Source organism: Aotus nancymaae, unplaced genomic scaffold (assembly GCF_030222135.1).
Source record: "Aotus nancymaae isolate 86718 unplaced genomic scaffold, 86718_ANA_hifiasm-v0.15.2.pri h1tg000076l, whole genome shotgun sequence".
NCBI classification, from domain to species: Eukaryota; Metazoa; Chordata; class Mammalia; order Primates; family Aotidae; genus Aotus; species Aotus nancymaae.
The window spans coordinates 12,907,172-12,925,687 of NW_026988491.1; the positions used below are offsets into that span (position 1 = coordinate 12,907,172).

At 44.4% G+C, this 18,516-nt stretch overlaps 1 protein-coding gene across 3 annotated transcripts in view; it reads right to left on the reverse strand.

The window, feature by feature from the left end:
- Window positions 1–11,602, reverse strand: part of DDX17 (DEAD-box helicase 17) — a 23,294-nt gene extending 11,692 nt beyond the window's left edge. For 2 of the 3 annotated variants that reach the window (XM_064368049.1, XM_064368048.1), the window contains exons 1-6: window positions 11,493–11,602; window positions 6,870–7,020; window positions 5,232–5,331; window positions 3,659–3,792; window positions 3,296–3,361; window positions 235–376 (exon numbers count right to left, since the gene is read on the reverse strand). In XM_064368049.1, coding sequence (XP_064224119.1) covers window positions 235–376; window positions 3,296–3,361; window positions 3,659–3,792; window positions 5,232–5,331; window positions 6,870–7,020; window positions 11,493–11,542 — 643 coding nt within the window. In that variant the 5' untranslated portion in view covers window positions 11,543–11,602. Of the gene's footprint in view, window positions 1–234; window positions 377–3,295; window positions 3,362–3,658; window positions 3,793–5,231; window positions 5,332–5,495; window positions 5,644–6,869; window positions 7,021–11,492 lie in introns of those variants that run through there. The other variant, XM_064368050.1, reaches the window with a different exon arrangement.
- Window positions 11,603–18,516: the final 6,914 nt, after the last annotated feature.

Sequence of the window (18,516 nt, forward strand, 5' to 3'; positions counted from 1 at the left end):
TCAACACAGTACCTGCAAAAGCATTATGTCAGGATTTGTGTACAATCGCCAAATCATCAAAGTTTCCAGCCATGTCGAACTTTCTCTCTCAAAATAGCTATTTTAGTCACATCTGAGAATTTCTAAGCTGCTGAAATTCTGAATTTTCCATAAGAACCCACCTTTTTCCATTTCATCCACAGGAATTGGTAAAGTAACACAAACTAACAATTCTTATACACTATATATTATTACCTCTTTCCAAGTCTCGAATCTGGGGACCTTTAGGAGCACCTCCATAAATACAAGTACTCTTCAATCTAGAACATTTGCCATAGTCATCAGCCACCTGCTGTACTTGCTGGGCAAGCTCTCTGGTAGGAGCCAGAACTAGACACTGAAACCAACAAAAAGACACTTGAGACCCCATCCCAAGTTAAAACAAAACAAAAACACAAAAACAAAATGCTAATTATTTTTTTGTCGTCTAATCTGGTTCATTCAAAGTAAGTGACGGGGTGAAGATTGGAAGGAGGGAATATTAGTACAATGGAATGTGTGAAAAAATTATTAGAACTTCATATTTAGCATGTGGAATGATACTAGTATCCTCATCACTTTTACCATGACACATTATCAATCAATATAGTTTATGCATACTATTTAAATGGAGATACACATTGTATTACCTGGTTTTGCATATACAACTCTCATTTACAGGTTAAAATATCCTAAATCTGAAAATGCAAAATGCTCCAGCAAGCATTTACTGTGAGAATCACACTGGTCCTCAAAAATCTGCTTTTTGTTGTTGTTGTTGTTGTTGTTGTTTTGAGACGGAGTCTTGCTCTATCTCCCGCGCTGGAGTGCAGTGGTATAATGTCAGCTAACTGTAATGTCTGCCTCCCAGGTTCAAATGATTCTCCTGCCTCAGCCTCCTGAGTAGCTGGGACTATACCTAAAGTGCTTGGATTACAGGTGTGAGCCACTGTGCCCAGCCTAAAATTTCTTGAAATTTTGGATGGTCAACCTGACCTAAAGTAGAAGTCACAAAACTGGCAGAATGACACATTCCTGACTTCTAGTTTAAGCACTTCACCAGGAGGATTAGGCAAAAACAATGAAAATGTACATATAATCTGATGACACTGTGTACAATCTGGCCAAAATACAAAAATCAACTTATCATATACCATTCAAATTATGAACCTTGCTTTGTGTACTGATCCATTAGATATCAACTAATGATAATGCTGTCAGACATATACTATGTAGTATATAAAGTAGTCCATTTTTATATCTTGAGATATACTGTACATGTTCATAAATACAAATGACAAATGCAAGCTTAAATCTTAAGAAAGTTAAAAAGTCCTGCTGAGCAGTCTAGAAAAGAAAAAAATATAAAGAAAAAGAAAGTTAAAAAGTACCCATTCAAGGCCAGCCGTGGTAGCTCCCACCTGTTATCCCAGCACTTTGGGAGGCCAAGGCAGGCAGGTCACCTGAGGTCAGGAGTTCGAGGCCATCCCGGCCAAGATGGAGAAATCCCATCTCTATTAAAAATACAAAAAATTAGCCAGGCGCAATGGCACACACCTATAATCCCCGCACTTTGGGAGGCCAAAGCGGGCGGATCATGAGGTCAGGAGATCAAGACCATCCTGTCAGCATGGTGAAACCCCATCTATACTAAAAATACAAAAATTAGCTGAGCGTGATGGTACACATCTGTAATCCCAGCTACTCGGGAGGCTGAGGCAAGAGAAATGCTTGAATCTGGGAGGCGGAGGTTGCAGTGAGCTGAGATCACGTCCCTGCACTCCAGCCTGGCAACAGAGCAAGACTCCATCTCAAAAAAAAATTAAAAAAAATTAGCCGGGCATGGTGGCCCAAGCCTGTAACCCCAGCCACTCGGGAGGCTGAGACAGGAGAATTGCTTGAACCTAGGCGGTGGAGGTTGTGGTGAGCCAAGATAACACCGTTGCACTCCAGCCTGGGCAACAAGAGCGAAACTCCATCAACAACAAAAAAGTACACATTCAAAATGTCTGAGGACTGTTACTTAAATCTTACAGGTAGGCTGGGCGCAGTGGCTCACACCTATAATCCCAGAACTTTGGGAGGCCAAATCACCCAAGGTCAGGAGTTCAAGACCAGCCTGGCCAACGTGGTGAAACCCTGTCTCTACTAAAAAAAAAAAAAAAAAATACAAAAATTATCCAGGCATGGTGACATACACCTGTAGTGCCAGCCACTCAGGAGGCTAAGGAAGGAAAATCGCTTGAACCCAGGAGGTAGAGGCTGCATTGAGCCAAGATTGTGCCACTGCACTATGGCCTGAGTGACAGTGCAAAACTCTGTCTCCAAAAAAATAAAAACAATCCTGGCCAAAACTGTTAAAAAACCCTGTCTCTACTAAAAAAAACAAAAATTAGCTAGACGTTGGGGCATGTGCCTGTAGTACCAGTTACTCAGAAGGCTGAGGCAGAAGAATCACTTGAACCCGGGAGGCAGAGGTTGCAGTGAGCCAAAATCAAGCCACAGCACTCCAGGCCTGGCGACAAAGCAAGACTGTTTCCAAAAAAAAAAAAAAAACTTATAGGTAGCATAAATGAAAATGATCAAACCATAAAATTATGCTGCTCTACAAACATTTACAAGACTATTATTTAATCACAAATGTTACGTATGTATAATCTCCTTTCAAAGCCATAGGGGCTTGGTATGGTGGCTCACACATGCAATTCCAGCACTTTGGAGGCCAAGGTGGGAAGATCACTTGAGCCCAGGAGTTCAAGACCAGCCCAGGAAACATAGTAAAACCTTATCTTTGCCAAAAACGTGTGTTGAAAAATTAGCTGGGTGTGTGGTCCCAGCTACTGTGGAGGCTGTGGCGGGAGAGTCCAGGAGGTCGATCCTGCAATGAGTGGTGACCGCGCCACTGTACTCCAGCCTGGGTGACAGTGAATAAAATCCTGCCTTATAAGAGGAGGAAAAAAAAAAAAAACCACAGGATAGGGACCTCATCTTATACCTCTTTTGTATCCCTCCTCACAACATCATAGAGCAATTAAGAAATGCGTATACCAAGGCAGTATGCATAGCTTAAGAGTTAGACTTTGGTTCAAACGTTAGCTTAACTGTTGAGTGACCTTGGGTAAGTTATTTAATTCCAAGTAAGATGAGAACGAAACTATTTCCACATACGGAGGGTGTGATTAAGAGTACAAACGGATAATGTGCACCATGCCTAAAATACAATAGTCAATAGACTGTAGTTTTTCTTCGAATTACAAACAAACTGAAACACACTTACGATTGGGCCATCTCCCCTTTCCAAGTATGGCTGGTGGTTAATATGAACAATTGCAGGCAGGAGATACTGGGGGAGGGAAGAATGACAACCTTACACTTAGAAGTACAATCTAAAATACTTAATATTATCTTAGTAATTACTGAATTAATGCACAAACAGTAAAGTGAAAAACAGAACTCACCATTGCTATCTACACACAGGAGGCAATGTAAATTTGAACATAAAATGCTTCCATATATTTAATAACTAAAATAGTACCAATACTATCTGAATTGCACTTTTATGAAGAACTGAGAACATACGTTGACAGAATAGCAAAATAAGTTACCACATTATCAAGGATCTTGTCTTGCTCATACATACCGCCAACGTCTTCCCAGAGCCAGTTTGAGCAATGCCCACCATATCCCGGCCACTAAGAGCCAATGGAAATCCCTGGCACTGAATTGGAGTTGGTTCTGTAAAGTGCTGATCCATCAACACATCCATTACATATTCTGTAAGAGAATTTTATTTTACACATTTTATTGTGTTTAAAACTAAGGGCACAAGCCAAAAGGGTTTTTTTTAAACTTTTTTTTTTTTTGAAACGGAGTCTCCCTCTGTCACCCAGGCTGGAGTGCACTGGCGCCCTCTCAGCCCACTGCAACCTCCACCTCCTGGGTTCAAGCCATTCTCCTGCCTCAGCCTCCCAAACAACTGGAATTACAGGTGCACACCAACACGCTGGGCTAATTTTTGTATATTTAGTGGAGACAGGGTTTCACCATGTTAGTCAGGCTGATCTCAAACTCCTCACCTCATGATTCACTGGCCTCAGCCCCCTAAAGTGCTCGGATTACAGGCATGAGCCCCAGTGGCTTTAATAAACTTTTAAGCTCACTGAAGATAAGATTTACCCAGCTTCATCTCTCCAAAGTGCTTTATCTATTTAATCTCTTACCAGCTGTTAAGAAGCTGCTACAGGCCAGGTGCGGTGGCTCACACCTATAATCCCAGCACTTTGGGAGGATGAGGTGGGTAGAGGTCAGGAATTCGAGACCAGCCTGGCCAACATGGTCAAACCCTGTCTCTACTGAAAATATAAAAATTAGCTGGGAGTGGTGGCTGGCGTTTGTAATCCCAGCTACTCAGAAGGCTGAGGCAGGAGACTTGCTTGAATCTTGGAGGCCGAAGTTGCAGCCAGCTGAGATTGCACCACTGCATTCCAGCATGGACCACAAAGTGAGACTCCATCTCAAAAAAGAGGAAAAAAAAAAAGCTCCCCAAAATTTGAAAACCATTACCCTAAAGCATCTAACAGTACATGGGAATATGGTAGTCATTTATTGTTTACCAAATTCAAATTATATCCAGCTAGAAAGCAATTTCATTCTGCTGTCTTCTAAAAGGCAGAGAACAAATCCCTAGAAAAAGATAAAAACCTCAAAAAAAAAGAAAAAAAGAAATTCTCAGTCTAAATACAATAACAGAAGAACAGTCTGGGTGTGGTGGCTCATGCCTGTAATCCCACTTTGGTAGGCCAAGCGGGCAGATCACGAGGTCAAGAGTTCGAGACCAGCCTGGCCAACACAGTGAAACCCCACCTCTACTAAAAATACAAAAATTAGCTGGGCATTATGACAGGTGCCTGTAGTCCCAGCTACTTGGGAGGCTGAGGCAGGAGAATCACTTCAACCGGGAGGTGGAGGTTGTAGTGAGCCAAAATCGTGCCACTGCACTCCAGGCTGGGTAACAGAGCAAGACTCCATCTCAAAATGGTAACTAAATTAAAAAAAAAAAAAAAAAAAAGAACAGAAGAACAGATGAGCATAAAAACAAGCTCTTATCCTTTCAACAAAATCCCAATCCTGGCTCAAGTTTAAATAACCTACTACCCATGTCTACTATTCAACCCAATTTAACAAATTAAGGTTCTAGACTGAAGAACACTTACGTGGGAAGTTGGCATGATGGAAGGCAAACACAGGTTTAGGACAAACATCTCCCCCTCTCACTGTAATCTCTTTCTTTCTGCGTAGTTCATCAACCTCATACTATGGGAAAAAAATGAAATAAGTTAGTAAACTAGTTATTCTAAACATTCAAATTTATGTTGCAAGCTAGCTCAACAATTATCCAACCCACATTTACAATGGCAAATGTCTACATAGTACTTTCATATACATATCATTTTTAACTTTGCAAGGCTCCTACTTACTTTGTAAGCTAATTAATGATGTAGGTGATTAAGAGTTCTATTTTCTTTTTTTTTCTGTTAAGGGCTTTTTTTTTTGTATTTTTAGTAGAGACAGGGTTTCACCACGTTGGCCAGGATGGTCTTGATCTCCTGACCTCGTGATCTGCCCGCCTCAGCCTCCCAAAGTTCTGGGACTACAGGCGTGAGCCACTGCGCCCGGCCAAGAGTTCTATTTTCTATAGGAGAAAACAAATATTTAAGTAACTTGCCCAAGGTCATAACTAGGAAGAGGAAGAAAAAGTGAAACCTGGACCTAAGTACTCTTTCTATTACACTTCCTTCTGAAAGAATAACCATTTCATTTGTAAAGTCCAAAACAATGATAATGAGGCACAAGAACAGACAATGTTGGCCAGGAAGAGTGGCTCTACTTAAAAAAAAAAAAAAAAAAAAAAAATTAGTGGGGCATGGTGACATGTGCCTGTAATCCCAGCTACTCAGGAGGCTAAGGCAGGAAAATCACTTGAACTTGGGAGGTAGAGGTTGCAGTGAGCGAAGATCACGCCACAACTCTATCCTGGGGGACAGAGCAAGACCTCATTTCAAAAAAAAAAAGACAACACCAATATCTTTTTTTCACTGACAGTTGAAAAGACATGACCTAATATACAATACAGTTTCAATCATGTATAATAAATAGATTAGGAAGCATTATCAACAAATGAGAACAAATTAAGTGCATATTTAAACTGGCCCCCTTTTATGAGGATTACTGATCTTAGTTAAGAATATAAGAAAAATATCAGCTGGGTGTAGTGGCTCACACCTCTAATTCCAGTAATTTGGGAAGCCAAAGTGGGTAGATTGCTCAAGCTAGGGAGTTTGAAACCAGCCTGGGCAACGTGGCAAAACCCAGTCTCTAGGGGGAGGGGAAGGGGGGTAATTAAGAAAAAAAACTTTTTTTTTTTTTTTCCCCGAGACGGAGTTTCGCTCATTACCCAGGCTGGAGTGTAATGGCGGGATCTCAGCTCACCGCAATCTCCGTCTCCTGGGTTCAGGCAATTCTCCTGCCTCAGCCTCCTGAGTAGCTGGGATTACAGGCACGCGCCACCATGCCCAGCTAATTTTTTGTATTTTTAGTAGAGACGGGGTTTCACCTTGTTGACCAGGATGGTCTCGATCTCTTGACCTTGTGATCCACCCGCCTCGGCCTCCCAAAGTGCTGGGATTACAGGCGTAAGCCACTGTGCCCGGCGAAAAAAAATTTTTTTTAAAAAAAGAAAAATATCACCACACTAGAAAACGTAAAACAGCAACACTAGCGTATGAATAAACTCTAACCACTATGGCTACTGGTTCAATAATCTGTACATTGAAACACACACACAAACTTACTGGAGTCAGCCTTGCTACTTCCGGATGTTCCACATAAAAATTTTTCTCAAACTTGGGGAGCTCGCTCAAATCCCACTTTTTTTTACGCAAACGCTCCCCAGGATTACCAAATTTCTTCGGGGGAAGGCCACCACCACCTCTTGCTCCAAATCTAGGAACATCAGAATTTTCAGTTCATCAGTATTTCTGAAGTAATATATCTTATACACCATAAAAAGATTCAAAAAAGATAGACTACTACCAGCCTACCTCCAAAAGGCCATGTTATTCACTCCTACTTAAAGGTATGGAGAAGTGTGTAAAACTTCCTTTACTACCCAACAAGAATAACTGTTTATGAGTATGGCTATAATAGGTGAAAAATCCAAAATTCCTGTATACATTCTAAGGATTACAATCACAGATTCTAGAACCAGACATGGTTTGAGTTTTGATTCTGCCACTTACTGTATAATTTGATTCAAATTATTTAACTTCTACACACCTCAGTTTCCTATGCAAGTTAGAAATAATACCACCTATTTCAGAGGCTGCTGAGAAAATGACCTAATAATGTGTGATGTGCTATAAAAGTATCTGGCATAACAAGCATTCAATACAAGCAAGCATCATTTCAGTCAACAAATAGGTATTAGGTACCAATTATGTATCAGTTACTATTTGAAGTGGTGCTGTGCTGGAGTTTTTACTAAAGTAAATAAAACAAAAACAAGTCTCTACTCTTGTGTAACAGACATGCAGGCAAAGGGTGACAGTTTAAGTTTCAGTTAAAGGCAAGATTGTGGACAAGGAGGAAAATACACTCCAAGCATGTCCCTCAATCTTAGAATAGCTTCCTGGGCCCTCCTCCCAACCTTTTTTTTTTTTTTTGAGACGGTTTCGCTCTTGTTACCCAGGCTGGAGTGCAATGGCACGATCTCGGCTCCCTGCAACCTCCGCCTCAGCCTCCAGATTAGCTGGGATTACAGGTGTGCACCACCATGCCCAGCTAATTTTTTTTTTTTTTTTTTTTTAGTAGAGATGGGTTTTTACCATGTTCACCAGGCTGGTCTCAAAAACTCCTGACATCATGATCTGTCAGCCTCGGCCTCCCAAAACCAAAGTGCTGGGATTACAGGCATGAGCCACCGCGCCTGGCCATAACATCATCTTATATAAAGTTCCACTTTATAACTGACAGGCAGCAGGTGAATTATTCTACAGGGCCTCAATTTCCTGCAATTTAAAGCATTAGAACTCTGGCTTAACCAGCTAGACATTCCTCTAAACACAAACGTAACAGAAATTGATGACAGGAAAATTTTATTGGGATCACTGGATACCTACATTCAACAGGTAGAACTTGGCTAATTCTTTATACCACTGCTGAGGCAGTAAGACAAATTAAGAATCAGAACAGGAAGAGCACATAGCATTGGGATACACGTCGACATCTTTAATATGCTCCTCAGCTTGAGGCTCAATAGTGCAATAGTGAACAGACCAAAAGGCCACCTCAATTGCCACCCCCGACACTTGCAAATGAAGCAGCTAAATAAGGCACTTTTCAAGAAGTCTTTGGATTATCACTCCTGCAAATTATAAAATATTTCATTGTTACTGCTGCATTGCAGTAATACCCAAACCTTAATAATCTAGGAAAAAATAAAACTTTTGAAAGTAAGGTTCCTGGTAAGGCTTTAAACTAATCATTACCTCATTACCATTTACGTATTTTTTTCCTCTCTCCATATTTCTCTGGCTATTTATTCAAGATATACTACTCTACACTAAACCTCTAATTTGAAACATGGAGTTCTTGGAAAATATGCTGTCTTCCACGTTTATAATTAATGCTGACATAATTAATGACCTCAAAATTCAAGAAAACCTTTTACTTTTGAGCATATCCATGATATCTTTAAATATGCACATTGTACTCTGGTATAGTACGCTCCTCAAATGTTTTTATCCAGTCAGCAATTAACAGTTTAACTTGGCTTTGCAAAAAAAATTCAGCTTTGACGATTCATGTTAACATTAAAAATCATACTACTTCAAATGTACAATGCCTATCATTTTTGTATCACACATGTAAAATACATGAGCTGACCTCACCCGTTCCCTTTTCAAAGTAACCACCACTTCAACTGTGTAACATTCAGTTAAGAGTAGAACAGCAATTCAAATCAAGAGCGTGTCTAGGGAAACGGAGAGCTAGGGCAGACCTTGAAAGGCCAGTTCATTTGAAATTTTTAAAAAATGTCATCTGATACTCAGAGTCAAGTATGAATCAGTAATTCACTTTTTTCCTCCTTTCAAATAACTTACTAAAGCATATATATGGGGAAAGGAAGTATTAACCCAAACACCCATTATAAAGAAATAGAACAATATTAGTACCTTGAAGCCCCTCTATGTGCCTATTTCACGTTTACAACTTTCACCCTAACCACTACCTTCAATTTTATTAACCATTCCTTTCCTGTCATTTTTGCACATAACCTTTAATGTGTCGCCATGCCACAACCTGCTTTTTAACTCAACGTCTGTGACTTATTCACATTAATCCAAGTTCTTCCCCCTCCCCATTCAATCGTATTCAATGGCACAAATACCCACAACTTATTGAGACATTTGAGTTGTTTCCAACATCCTGTTGTCATGAATGCTGGTGTACAAATTTTTCTGTATAAGGATGCTGGGCCACGTGTGCAAGGACTGCTCTAGGCATTACAGTGTAGGGTATAAAGCTTAGGGAGGAATTTCTGGGTTGTTTTCAACTTTCCTAGATAATGTCAAATTATTTTTCTAACTGGTTGTACCGAAATTCACTTCTAAATTTAGTAATACAGTAAAACACTGAGCATTCCACCTCTAAACTTAAAATGAGATCAACTATTTTCCTTCCTAATAAAGTATAAATCAAAATTTTAATTTTGTAAAAAGTGGCAACTGAAGTGGTTGTGACTAGTAAATCTGGTAGTTGTGTATCTGAACCACAAAATACAAAAATGTTTGGAAAAAATATCGTTAACAGAGCCCTACTACAGACAGACAATTACATCCATTATCTTTTAATTCCTGACAACACATCAAAGTAAAGGCAATTACCCCTTCCTCAGAGGAGGTAACAGGTTCACAATGGTTTCGGATCTTGACCAGGCCACACACATACATGAAGTGGCATCACTTTACTTTTTTGGGGGACGGGGGAGTTGAGGGGAGGCTGGAGTGCAGTGGCGCGATCTCGGCTTACTGCAACCTCCACCTCCTAGGTTTAAGCGATTCTCCTGCCTCAGCCTCCCAACTAGCTGGAATTACAGGCGTGCGCCAACAAGCCCGGTTATTTGTATTTTTAGTAGAGACGGGGATTTCACCATATTGGCCAGGCTAGTCTCAAACTCCTGACCTCATGATCTGCCTACCTCAGCCTCCCAAAGTGCTGGGACTACAGGCGTGAGCCACTGCACCTGGCCTGTCCAGACACTGCTCTTCTAAGTGGTAGCACAAATAAGTATATCTCTTAAGCATTTTCTTTTAACAGTTAAATCTATCCGGGAACTTTAGGTTTAAACCCATGTTAACTTCCAACCCAGTAATTCTGGCATTATAATACCAATTACTTTTATTTATTTATTTTTTAAGATGGAGTCTCGCTCTGTCGCCCAGGCTGGAGTGCAATGGTGCGATCTCCGCTCACTGCAACCTCCGTCTCCCGGGTTCAAGCGATTCTCCTGCATCAGCCTCCCAAGTAGCTGGGATTACAGGCATGTGCCCCCACGGCTGGCTAATTTTGTATTTTTGGTAGAGACGGAGTTTCTCCATGGTGGTCAGGCTGGTTTCGAACTCCTAACCTCAGGAGATGGGCCCGCCTCCGCCTCCCAAAGTACTAAATTACTGGCGTGAGGCACCGCGCCCGGCCCACAACACCAAGAACTTTCTAGAGAGACCGAACAGTTGATGCTGCTGTCCAATTAGGAAAAAAAAAAGCTGAAATATTAAAATTAAAACTAAACGACCCAAAAATCTCTCCTTCCCCTAAACACGATCATTCAGATGGTAACTCCATTGCTTTACATGCCAATGTATTTCTCCCACTTAAAATATGACTGAAGAGGATTAAAACCTATTTTTAAAAATAAAAAGTCGGTGTTTTGGTCTCCAGTGCCATAAAGTGAACTCTGGGGACAGAACGTCAAGGCTGCCATTTCGTGAAAGGTTTTCCCCGGCTTAAGTCTTCTCTTAGGAAGATCCGTGTTTTCCAGATGAAGGTCGAGGCCTGGAGACATCAAGCGGCTCGCCCGAAGCGGCCAGACTGGAGAGCCGGTAAGTCAGGCGAGGCCCCAACACCCGGCCGGGACTGCTGCGGCTAGGCCGCCCTCCCGATCCCTTCCACCGCGGCTGGGACGAGGCCGGACCGCGCCACGACGGCCGTCCGCACCAAGAGGCCCAGCGTCGCCAAGCCGCCGCCCTTCCTGGGTCCGAGTGACCCTGGTCCGAGGCCCGCAAACGAAACCGCCGTCTCGCCTCGCCTCCCGGGAGTCGAGGGCAAGGCTCTCAGGCCCGCAGTCCGCTTGGCCTACCCAGGAAGCAACTTCCCCACCCCCACGCCAGGCCTCTCCTCTCCTCCCCCACCCTTACCCTCCACGGTCACGATCCCGGTCCCGGTCCCCAAAGCCGCCTCCGCGCATGGTCCCAAACGGATAGAGATCTGGGAGCGGGGCACGGATGGCCGGGCTCGGGAGGGCCTGCGGCTCCGGTCTGGTGACGACCGATGGCGGCGGCGCCTCCGCTGTTGGGGCGGCGGCAGGCGCAGCGCTCTCTCGCTCCGACGCGCTGTCTCCCGTCGCAGACGCCACCGTCGCCGCCTCTCTCGTCGGAGACGGGAGCAAAACACAGAGAATCGGGGCTATAAAGCCGGTGGGCAGGTTTGGCTACGCTCAAACCCGGCAGTGCCGCGGTTTAGGCGTCTCCTTCCTTCCCAGCGACTGCACAAAATGGCGGCCGCCGCTGAGTCTGCTCCAACTTAACGCTACGTACGGCGGAGAGGATACGTAAACAGCGTCTCGGAATAGCCCGAGGGCTCCGCCGGGTACTACGGGTATTCTTGGAAGCACTTTACGTCAGTTGCGACGATGGGGGTATTTTGCAGTGTGTACAAGAAAAACAAAGTACGGAGTGAGCGTAGAGTTTTCGCGCCACCTGAACTAGAACGTGGGGTGAGGTGGGAGGAAGAGCCTCCGGTGCGACGTAACATTCTTTGCGTCGTTTGCCGGCCCGCTGTTGCGAAGATGCGCAGTATGCGTAACGTATTCTGTTTAGAGAATAGAGGATTTTGCCGGATTCCGATCTCCGGTCAGACCCTGCGGCCGACTTGTGGAAGTTACTTTGCAGAGACAATAACCGTCCTCCATATTGTTATCAAGTTTCAGGGTCTCCTGGTGCTGGAGGCCGAAGGGTCTTAAGTTCCCTGACTGGCCTTCCTATATGGTGCTGGCAGCCCTCTGGCCGCCCTGGGCCTGCTGAGAATGGCGGCGGGCCCCGACACCATTTTCTTTTGGTTGCCTCTCGCTGCTCTGTCTCCGGCAGCCATGATGGATGCGCCGTGTCCCTTTCTTTCGGGAGTTGGTGAGGTGTCGATGTCCCCATTAGGTTAAAGCGCCCTCAGCTACGCTTGGTTCACACTGAGGTGCATTTTCTGAACCGTATATTTTCACCGTCCCTTGGAGGCTGGGCACGGTGGCTCACTCCTGTAATCCCAGCACTTTGGGAGGCCGAGGTGGGCGGATCACTTGAAGTCAGGAGTTCCAGACCAGCCTGGCCAACATAGTGAAACCCCGTCTTTACGAAAAATACAAAAATTAGCTGGTTATGGTGGTGCGCGCTTGTAATCCCAGCTATTCGGGAGGCTGGGGCAGTATAATCGTTTGAACCCGGGAGGGGAGGGTGCCGTAAACTGAGATTGCGACATTGCACTCCAGCCTGGGCGACAGAGTGAGACTCCGTCTCAAAAAAAAAAAAAAAAAAAAGTGCTTGGAGCCCCAGTGGACCCCGTGGGCTTTTGACTGCCTTTAAACGGTTTTCCTCAGAAAGCCCTGAGAAGACCCCAGCACTCAGGAGAACAAGGTTTCAGAGCGGTGGTCAGACACAGAAAGGGCAAAGCCATAAGGACAAGTATTTAACCAGGCTAGCCCACGTTCTCCGCTCAATTCCTTCTATACTGGCTTCCCTCTTCTTACCTGCTCCCTGTCCTCTCAAACGGCATTTTAAAGCCCTTCAAACTTGGCCAAATGGCGTCCCACAACTGTTGAGCTGTTAGGGCCCTCAAGACAGGCACATCTAACGTCTAATTTCAACAGATAGTTACAAGTAGGGAGATTTGGTCCCTCTTATGTGGGTGCTGAGTGGGTTTTTGTTTTTTTGTGTTTTTTTTTTTTTTGAGACAAAGTCTCGCTCTGTCACCCAGGCTGGAGTGCAGTGGCATGATCTGGGCTCATGGCAACCTCCGCCTCCCAGGTTGAAGCGATTGTCTTGCCTCAGCCTCCTAAGTACCTGAGATTACTGGCGCCCGCCACCACGCCCAGCTAATTTTTATATGTTTGGTAGAGACGGAGTTTCAGCATGTTAGCCAGGCTGGACTCAAACTCCCAACCTCAGGTGATATGCCCACCTTGGCCTCTCAAAATGCTGGGATTACAGATGTGAGCCACCATGCCTGGCCTTTTTCATCAACTTTTAAGTTCTGGGGTACATGTGCAGGATGTGCAGGTTTGTTACACAAGTAAACGTGTGGCATGGTGGTTTGTTGCACAGATCAACCCCTCGCCTAGGTATGAAGCCCAGCATCCATTAGCTATTCTTCCTGATGCTCTCCCTACCTCTACCCCGACCCCCGACAGCCCCCAGTGAGTGTTGTTTTCCCCCTCCTTGTGTCCATGTGTTCTCTTCTGAGTCTTTGATTAGTCTTCACTGATGCTTTCCTCTCATGCTCAGTTAATTTGCAATTTTCACATAAGATAAAATCATCGTAGGGCAGAGGCAGCAGTCAGTTATGTGTTTGTCTCAGGCAAGCAGAGGGATAAGTTTTAAATTCTGTCCCTTGTCCTGTGCTTGTGATGATAAACCATTAATGTCCATTATCAGGGTGAAATTCAACAGGACTGTTTTAGCATAAAGATCTTGGGGGCCAGAGAAAAAAGAAAAAACATCTTGAGGGCCTGCAAGGAATCTCCTTGTGGGCAAATTGTGAGGGGCCTATGTAGCTTTTTTTTTTTCTTTTTTTTTTTTTTATAAAGATGGGGTTTCACCATGGTGGCCAGGCTGGTCTTGAACTCCTGACCTCAGGTGATCCACCCACCTCAGCCTCCCAAAGTGCTAGGATTACAGGCTTGAGCCACCGGCCTTTTTTTTTTTTTTTTTAAGAGACGGAATCTCACTCTGTCGCCCACTAATTCATGAGGATCCTAGTAGGTGAAGGCTCTTTGGCCGGTTAGATGTAAATGAAATGAAAGACTGTAACATAGGCTTGGACTGACCAAAGACTAAGGGACCAAGGCCCTTTCAGTGGCAGCTTTTCAGTTCTGAAGAAGCCATGAAACTGACCCAAAAGAACTACTGGGTCACTTTGGCCAGAGACCACCGACTTTGTTACCTGCAGGGCCCGGTCTCTGAGCACTCACTCATTCTTGGTGGAGCTCAAGCATTAAAGATCAGACCTGCCAGGACTGTGTGGCTATGCCTGCTGGTGCTTGGGAGGCCCTCATAGTCTCCTGAATTGCTGTAGGGCCTTATCTTTGATGTGGACACAAACAGTTCTTTCATCTTTCCAGAAGAACAGATGATTGGGATTCTCTTTTGGCTTTTGACAAACACAAACAGGAAATTCAGCCCTCCTTAGGCTAGAGAAGAGGGAGAAGGTATATGTGAAACTGCAGACCAAATTTCATAGCTGAACAGGACTTTTTATTTTTATTTTTGGAGACAAAGTCTCACTCTGTCGCCCAGGCTGGAGTGCAGTGGCATGATCTTGGCTCACTGAAACCTCTGCCTCCCGAATTCAAGCGATTCTCCTGCCTCAGCCTCCTAAGTAGCTACAGACATGGACCACCATGCCCAGCTAATTTTTTTTTTTTTTTTTTTTGAGATGGAGTTTCGTTCTTGTTACCCAGGCTGGAGTGCAATGGCGCGATCTCAGCTCACCGCAACCTCCACCTCCTGGGTTCAGGCGATTCTCCTGCCTCAGCCTCCTGAGTAGGTGGGATTACAGGCACGTGCCACTATGCCCAGCTAATTTTTTGTATTTTTAGTAGAGATGGGGTTTCACCATGTTGACCAGGATGGTCTCGATCTCTTGACCTCGTGATCCACCCGCCTCGGCCTCCCAAAGTGCTGGGATTACAGGCGTGAGCCACCGTGCCCGGCCCTAATTTTTGTATTTTTATTAGAGATGGGGTTTCACTATGTTGGCCAGGCTGGTCTTGAACTCCTGACCTCAGGTGATCCACCTGCCTTGGCCTCCCAATTTGCTGGGATTATAGGCGTGAGCCATTTTGCCCAGCCAAATTTTTTTTCTTTCTTTCTTTCTTTTTTTTGAGACGGAGTCTTGCTCTGTCGCCCAGGCTGGAGTGCAGTGATCTTGGCCCACTGCACCCTCCAACTCCTGGGTTCAAGCAATTCTCCTGCCTCAGCCTCCCAAATAGCTGAGACTACAGGTGCAGGCCACCACACCCAGCTAATTTTTTGTATTTTTAGTAGAGATGGGGTTTCACAGTGTTGCCCAGGCTCCCAATCTCAGGTGAACCACTCGCCTCAGCCTCCCAAAGTGCTGGGATTACAGACATGAGCCACCGTGTCCAGCCCAGTTTGTTTTTTTCTTTTCTTAAAAACAAGGTATCACTATATTGGCCAGATTGGTCTTGAACTCTTAGCCTCAAGCAATCCTCCCACCTCAGTCTCCCAAAGTGCTAGGATTACAGGCATGAGCCACTCTGCCTGGTTATCCTTTTTTTTTTTTTTTTAAGATGGGGTTTCACCATGATGGCCAGGCTGGTCTTGAACTCCTGACCTCAGGTGATCCACCCACCTCGGCCTCCCAAAGTGCTAGGATTACAGGCGTAAGCCACCGCGCCGAGTCTGGTTATCTTTTTAAAAATACAGGCTTGGCTGGGCCTTGTGGCTCACGCTTATAATCCCAGTACTTTGAGAGGCTGAGGCAGGCAGATCACAAGGTCAGGAAATCGGGAGCATCCTGGCCAATATGGTGAAACCCCATCTTTACTAAAATACAAAAAATTAGCCAGGTGTGGTGGTGCGCGTCTGTAGACCCAGCTACTAGGGAGGCTGAGGTAGAGGAATCGCTTGAACCTGGGCAGCAGAGGTTGTAGTGAGCCGAGATCATGCCACTGCATTCCACCTTGGTGACAGAGCAAGACTCCGTCTCAACAAAACAAAAAAACAAACAACAACAAAAAAAGAAAACAGGCTCACTCCAGTAATCCCAGCACTTTGGGAGGCCAAGGTGGGCAGATCACGAGGTCAGGAGATCGAGACCATCCTGGCTAACACAATGAAACCCTGTCTCTACTAAAAATGCAAAAATTAGCCGGGCGTGGTGGTGTGCACCTGTAGTCCCAGCTACTCAGGAGGCTGAGGCAGGAGAATCACTTGAAACTGGGAGGTGGAGGTTGTAGTGAGCCGAGGTCATGCCACTGTGTTCCAGCGTGGGCGACAGAGCAAGACTATCTCAAAAAATATATTCCTTTGTGTGCCCCAGGGAGATAAAGGGATGTTGATAAGACATGGAGCTGAGAGAGAGGGAGAGGAAATCTGGCATCATCCTTCTGAGAAATAAAATAGTAAGGTGAGCTGACCACAACGTATGTTATTGTGTTACAGTCTCTTGTACTTTAGAAGTACATAGAGTATGCTTTAATAATGTGAAGAAAATCAGGCTGGCATCAAAAATCAGTACAAAGTGAAAACAGCAATAGGTTAGTTAAATACTAACTGGTGTCTCTAAGATATAATGAAAAAAGTGCTGGTATTTACATAATTTTGATAATAGAGGCAAAATAGAGTGTGTGCGTATTTGGAGGCAAAATAACTAGCATTAGAGTCATTTCCAGGAAGGACTGTGCCAAATAAATACACCACCAAGCCTATACCCACACACCCACCTTCCTGATCTGAGGGGTGGTTCACATTGGTGCTGGGTGGAGTCAAAAGGAAGGACTTTTGCTTTTGTATTATGTAATTCCAGACATGTATGTTTGAGAAGTTATGGGGATTTTGCAGGCCGTTACCCGCTTCCCAACTGGCTACTGCTCAGGGTAAATAACTCAGTGTAAACCAATCCACGTGGCTTTGCCTTCGCCTTCTTTACCTGTTGGAATCACTGCAAAGATCATGTCTGAGATTGGAAAATTAAGATGTTGACTCCCTTGGCAGTCCTTGTGAAATGAATTGGGATTGTAGTGTTCAGGACAGGCTTTTTTTACTTTCTGTCAAAGAGGTGAAGTTACTTGGAGGAAGGGAGTTATTGAAGTACCGTGGAGGTGAGGTCGCCAATGCAGCCATCTGAGATACTCAGGGTAGAGGGTGCCTTGTCAAGACAATATGAATATCCACTGTACCTGGCAGGCCTTTGTACCTTCCTTAAATCTGGGTCAGGCTAACCTCAGACTAGGCAGCTCCCTCAGCAGGGGCTCTCGGAACTGCCATGCTTTTGCTTTGTAGACTTAACCCCAATTGTAGTTGGTTATTCAGGTGATTATTCCTGCAACTCCATGTCCCAGGGACTGTCTTGATTAGTTACTTCTAATATCCATTGCAGCTGGCACCTAACTGGTGTCTCAATTTTGGCTGAATGTTAGGGAGTATGCTTTATTATGTAGGGCCACATATATATGTAGTGTAAGGATAATGAAAGACATGAGATCATTTGACAACAAATTCAGCAAAATGAATAATTTTGTGGGGGAGGAAAGAGATTTACTCATAGGGGCTATTCAGGAGTCTTCAGTTGTATTGGTAATGTTTTATTTCACAAGGTCTTTTATTTGTTTTTTTGATATAAGACCTTGCTCCGTCACCCAAGCTGGAGTGCAGTGGCACAATTAGCTTACTGCAGCCCTAACTCCTGGGCTCAAACAAGTCCCACCTCAGCCTCCTGAGCATCTGGGACTATAGGCATGCACCACCACTCCTGGCTAATTTTTAAATTTTTTGTAGAGACAAAATTTCCCTGTGTTGCCCAGGCTGGTCTTGAACTCCAGGCCTCAAGTGCCATGGCCTCCCAAAGTGTTGGTATTATGGGCATGAGCTGTGGTCCCATCTTTTTAAAAATACCTTTTTGGCTGGGCACGGTGGCTCACGCCTATAATCTCAGCACTTTGGGAGGACAAGGTGGGAAGATCACGAGGTCAGGAGTTCGAGACCAGCCTGACCAACATAGTGAAACCCTGTCTCTATTAAAAATACAAAAATTAGCTGGGCATGAGGCTGGGAGCAGTGGCTCATGCCTGTAATCCCAGCACTTTGGGAGGCTGAGGTAGGCGGATCACAAGGTCAATAGATAGAGACCATCTTGACCAGCATGGTGAAACCCCATCTCTAAAAAATAAAAAAATAAAAAACAAAACTTTTCATCTTAAATTCTTTTTAATAC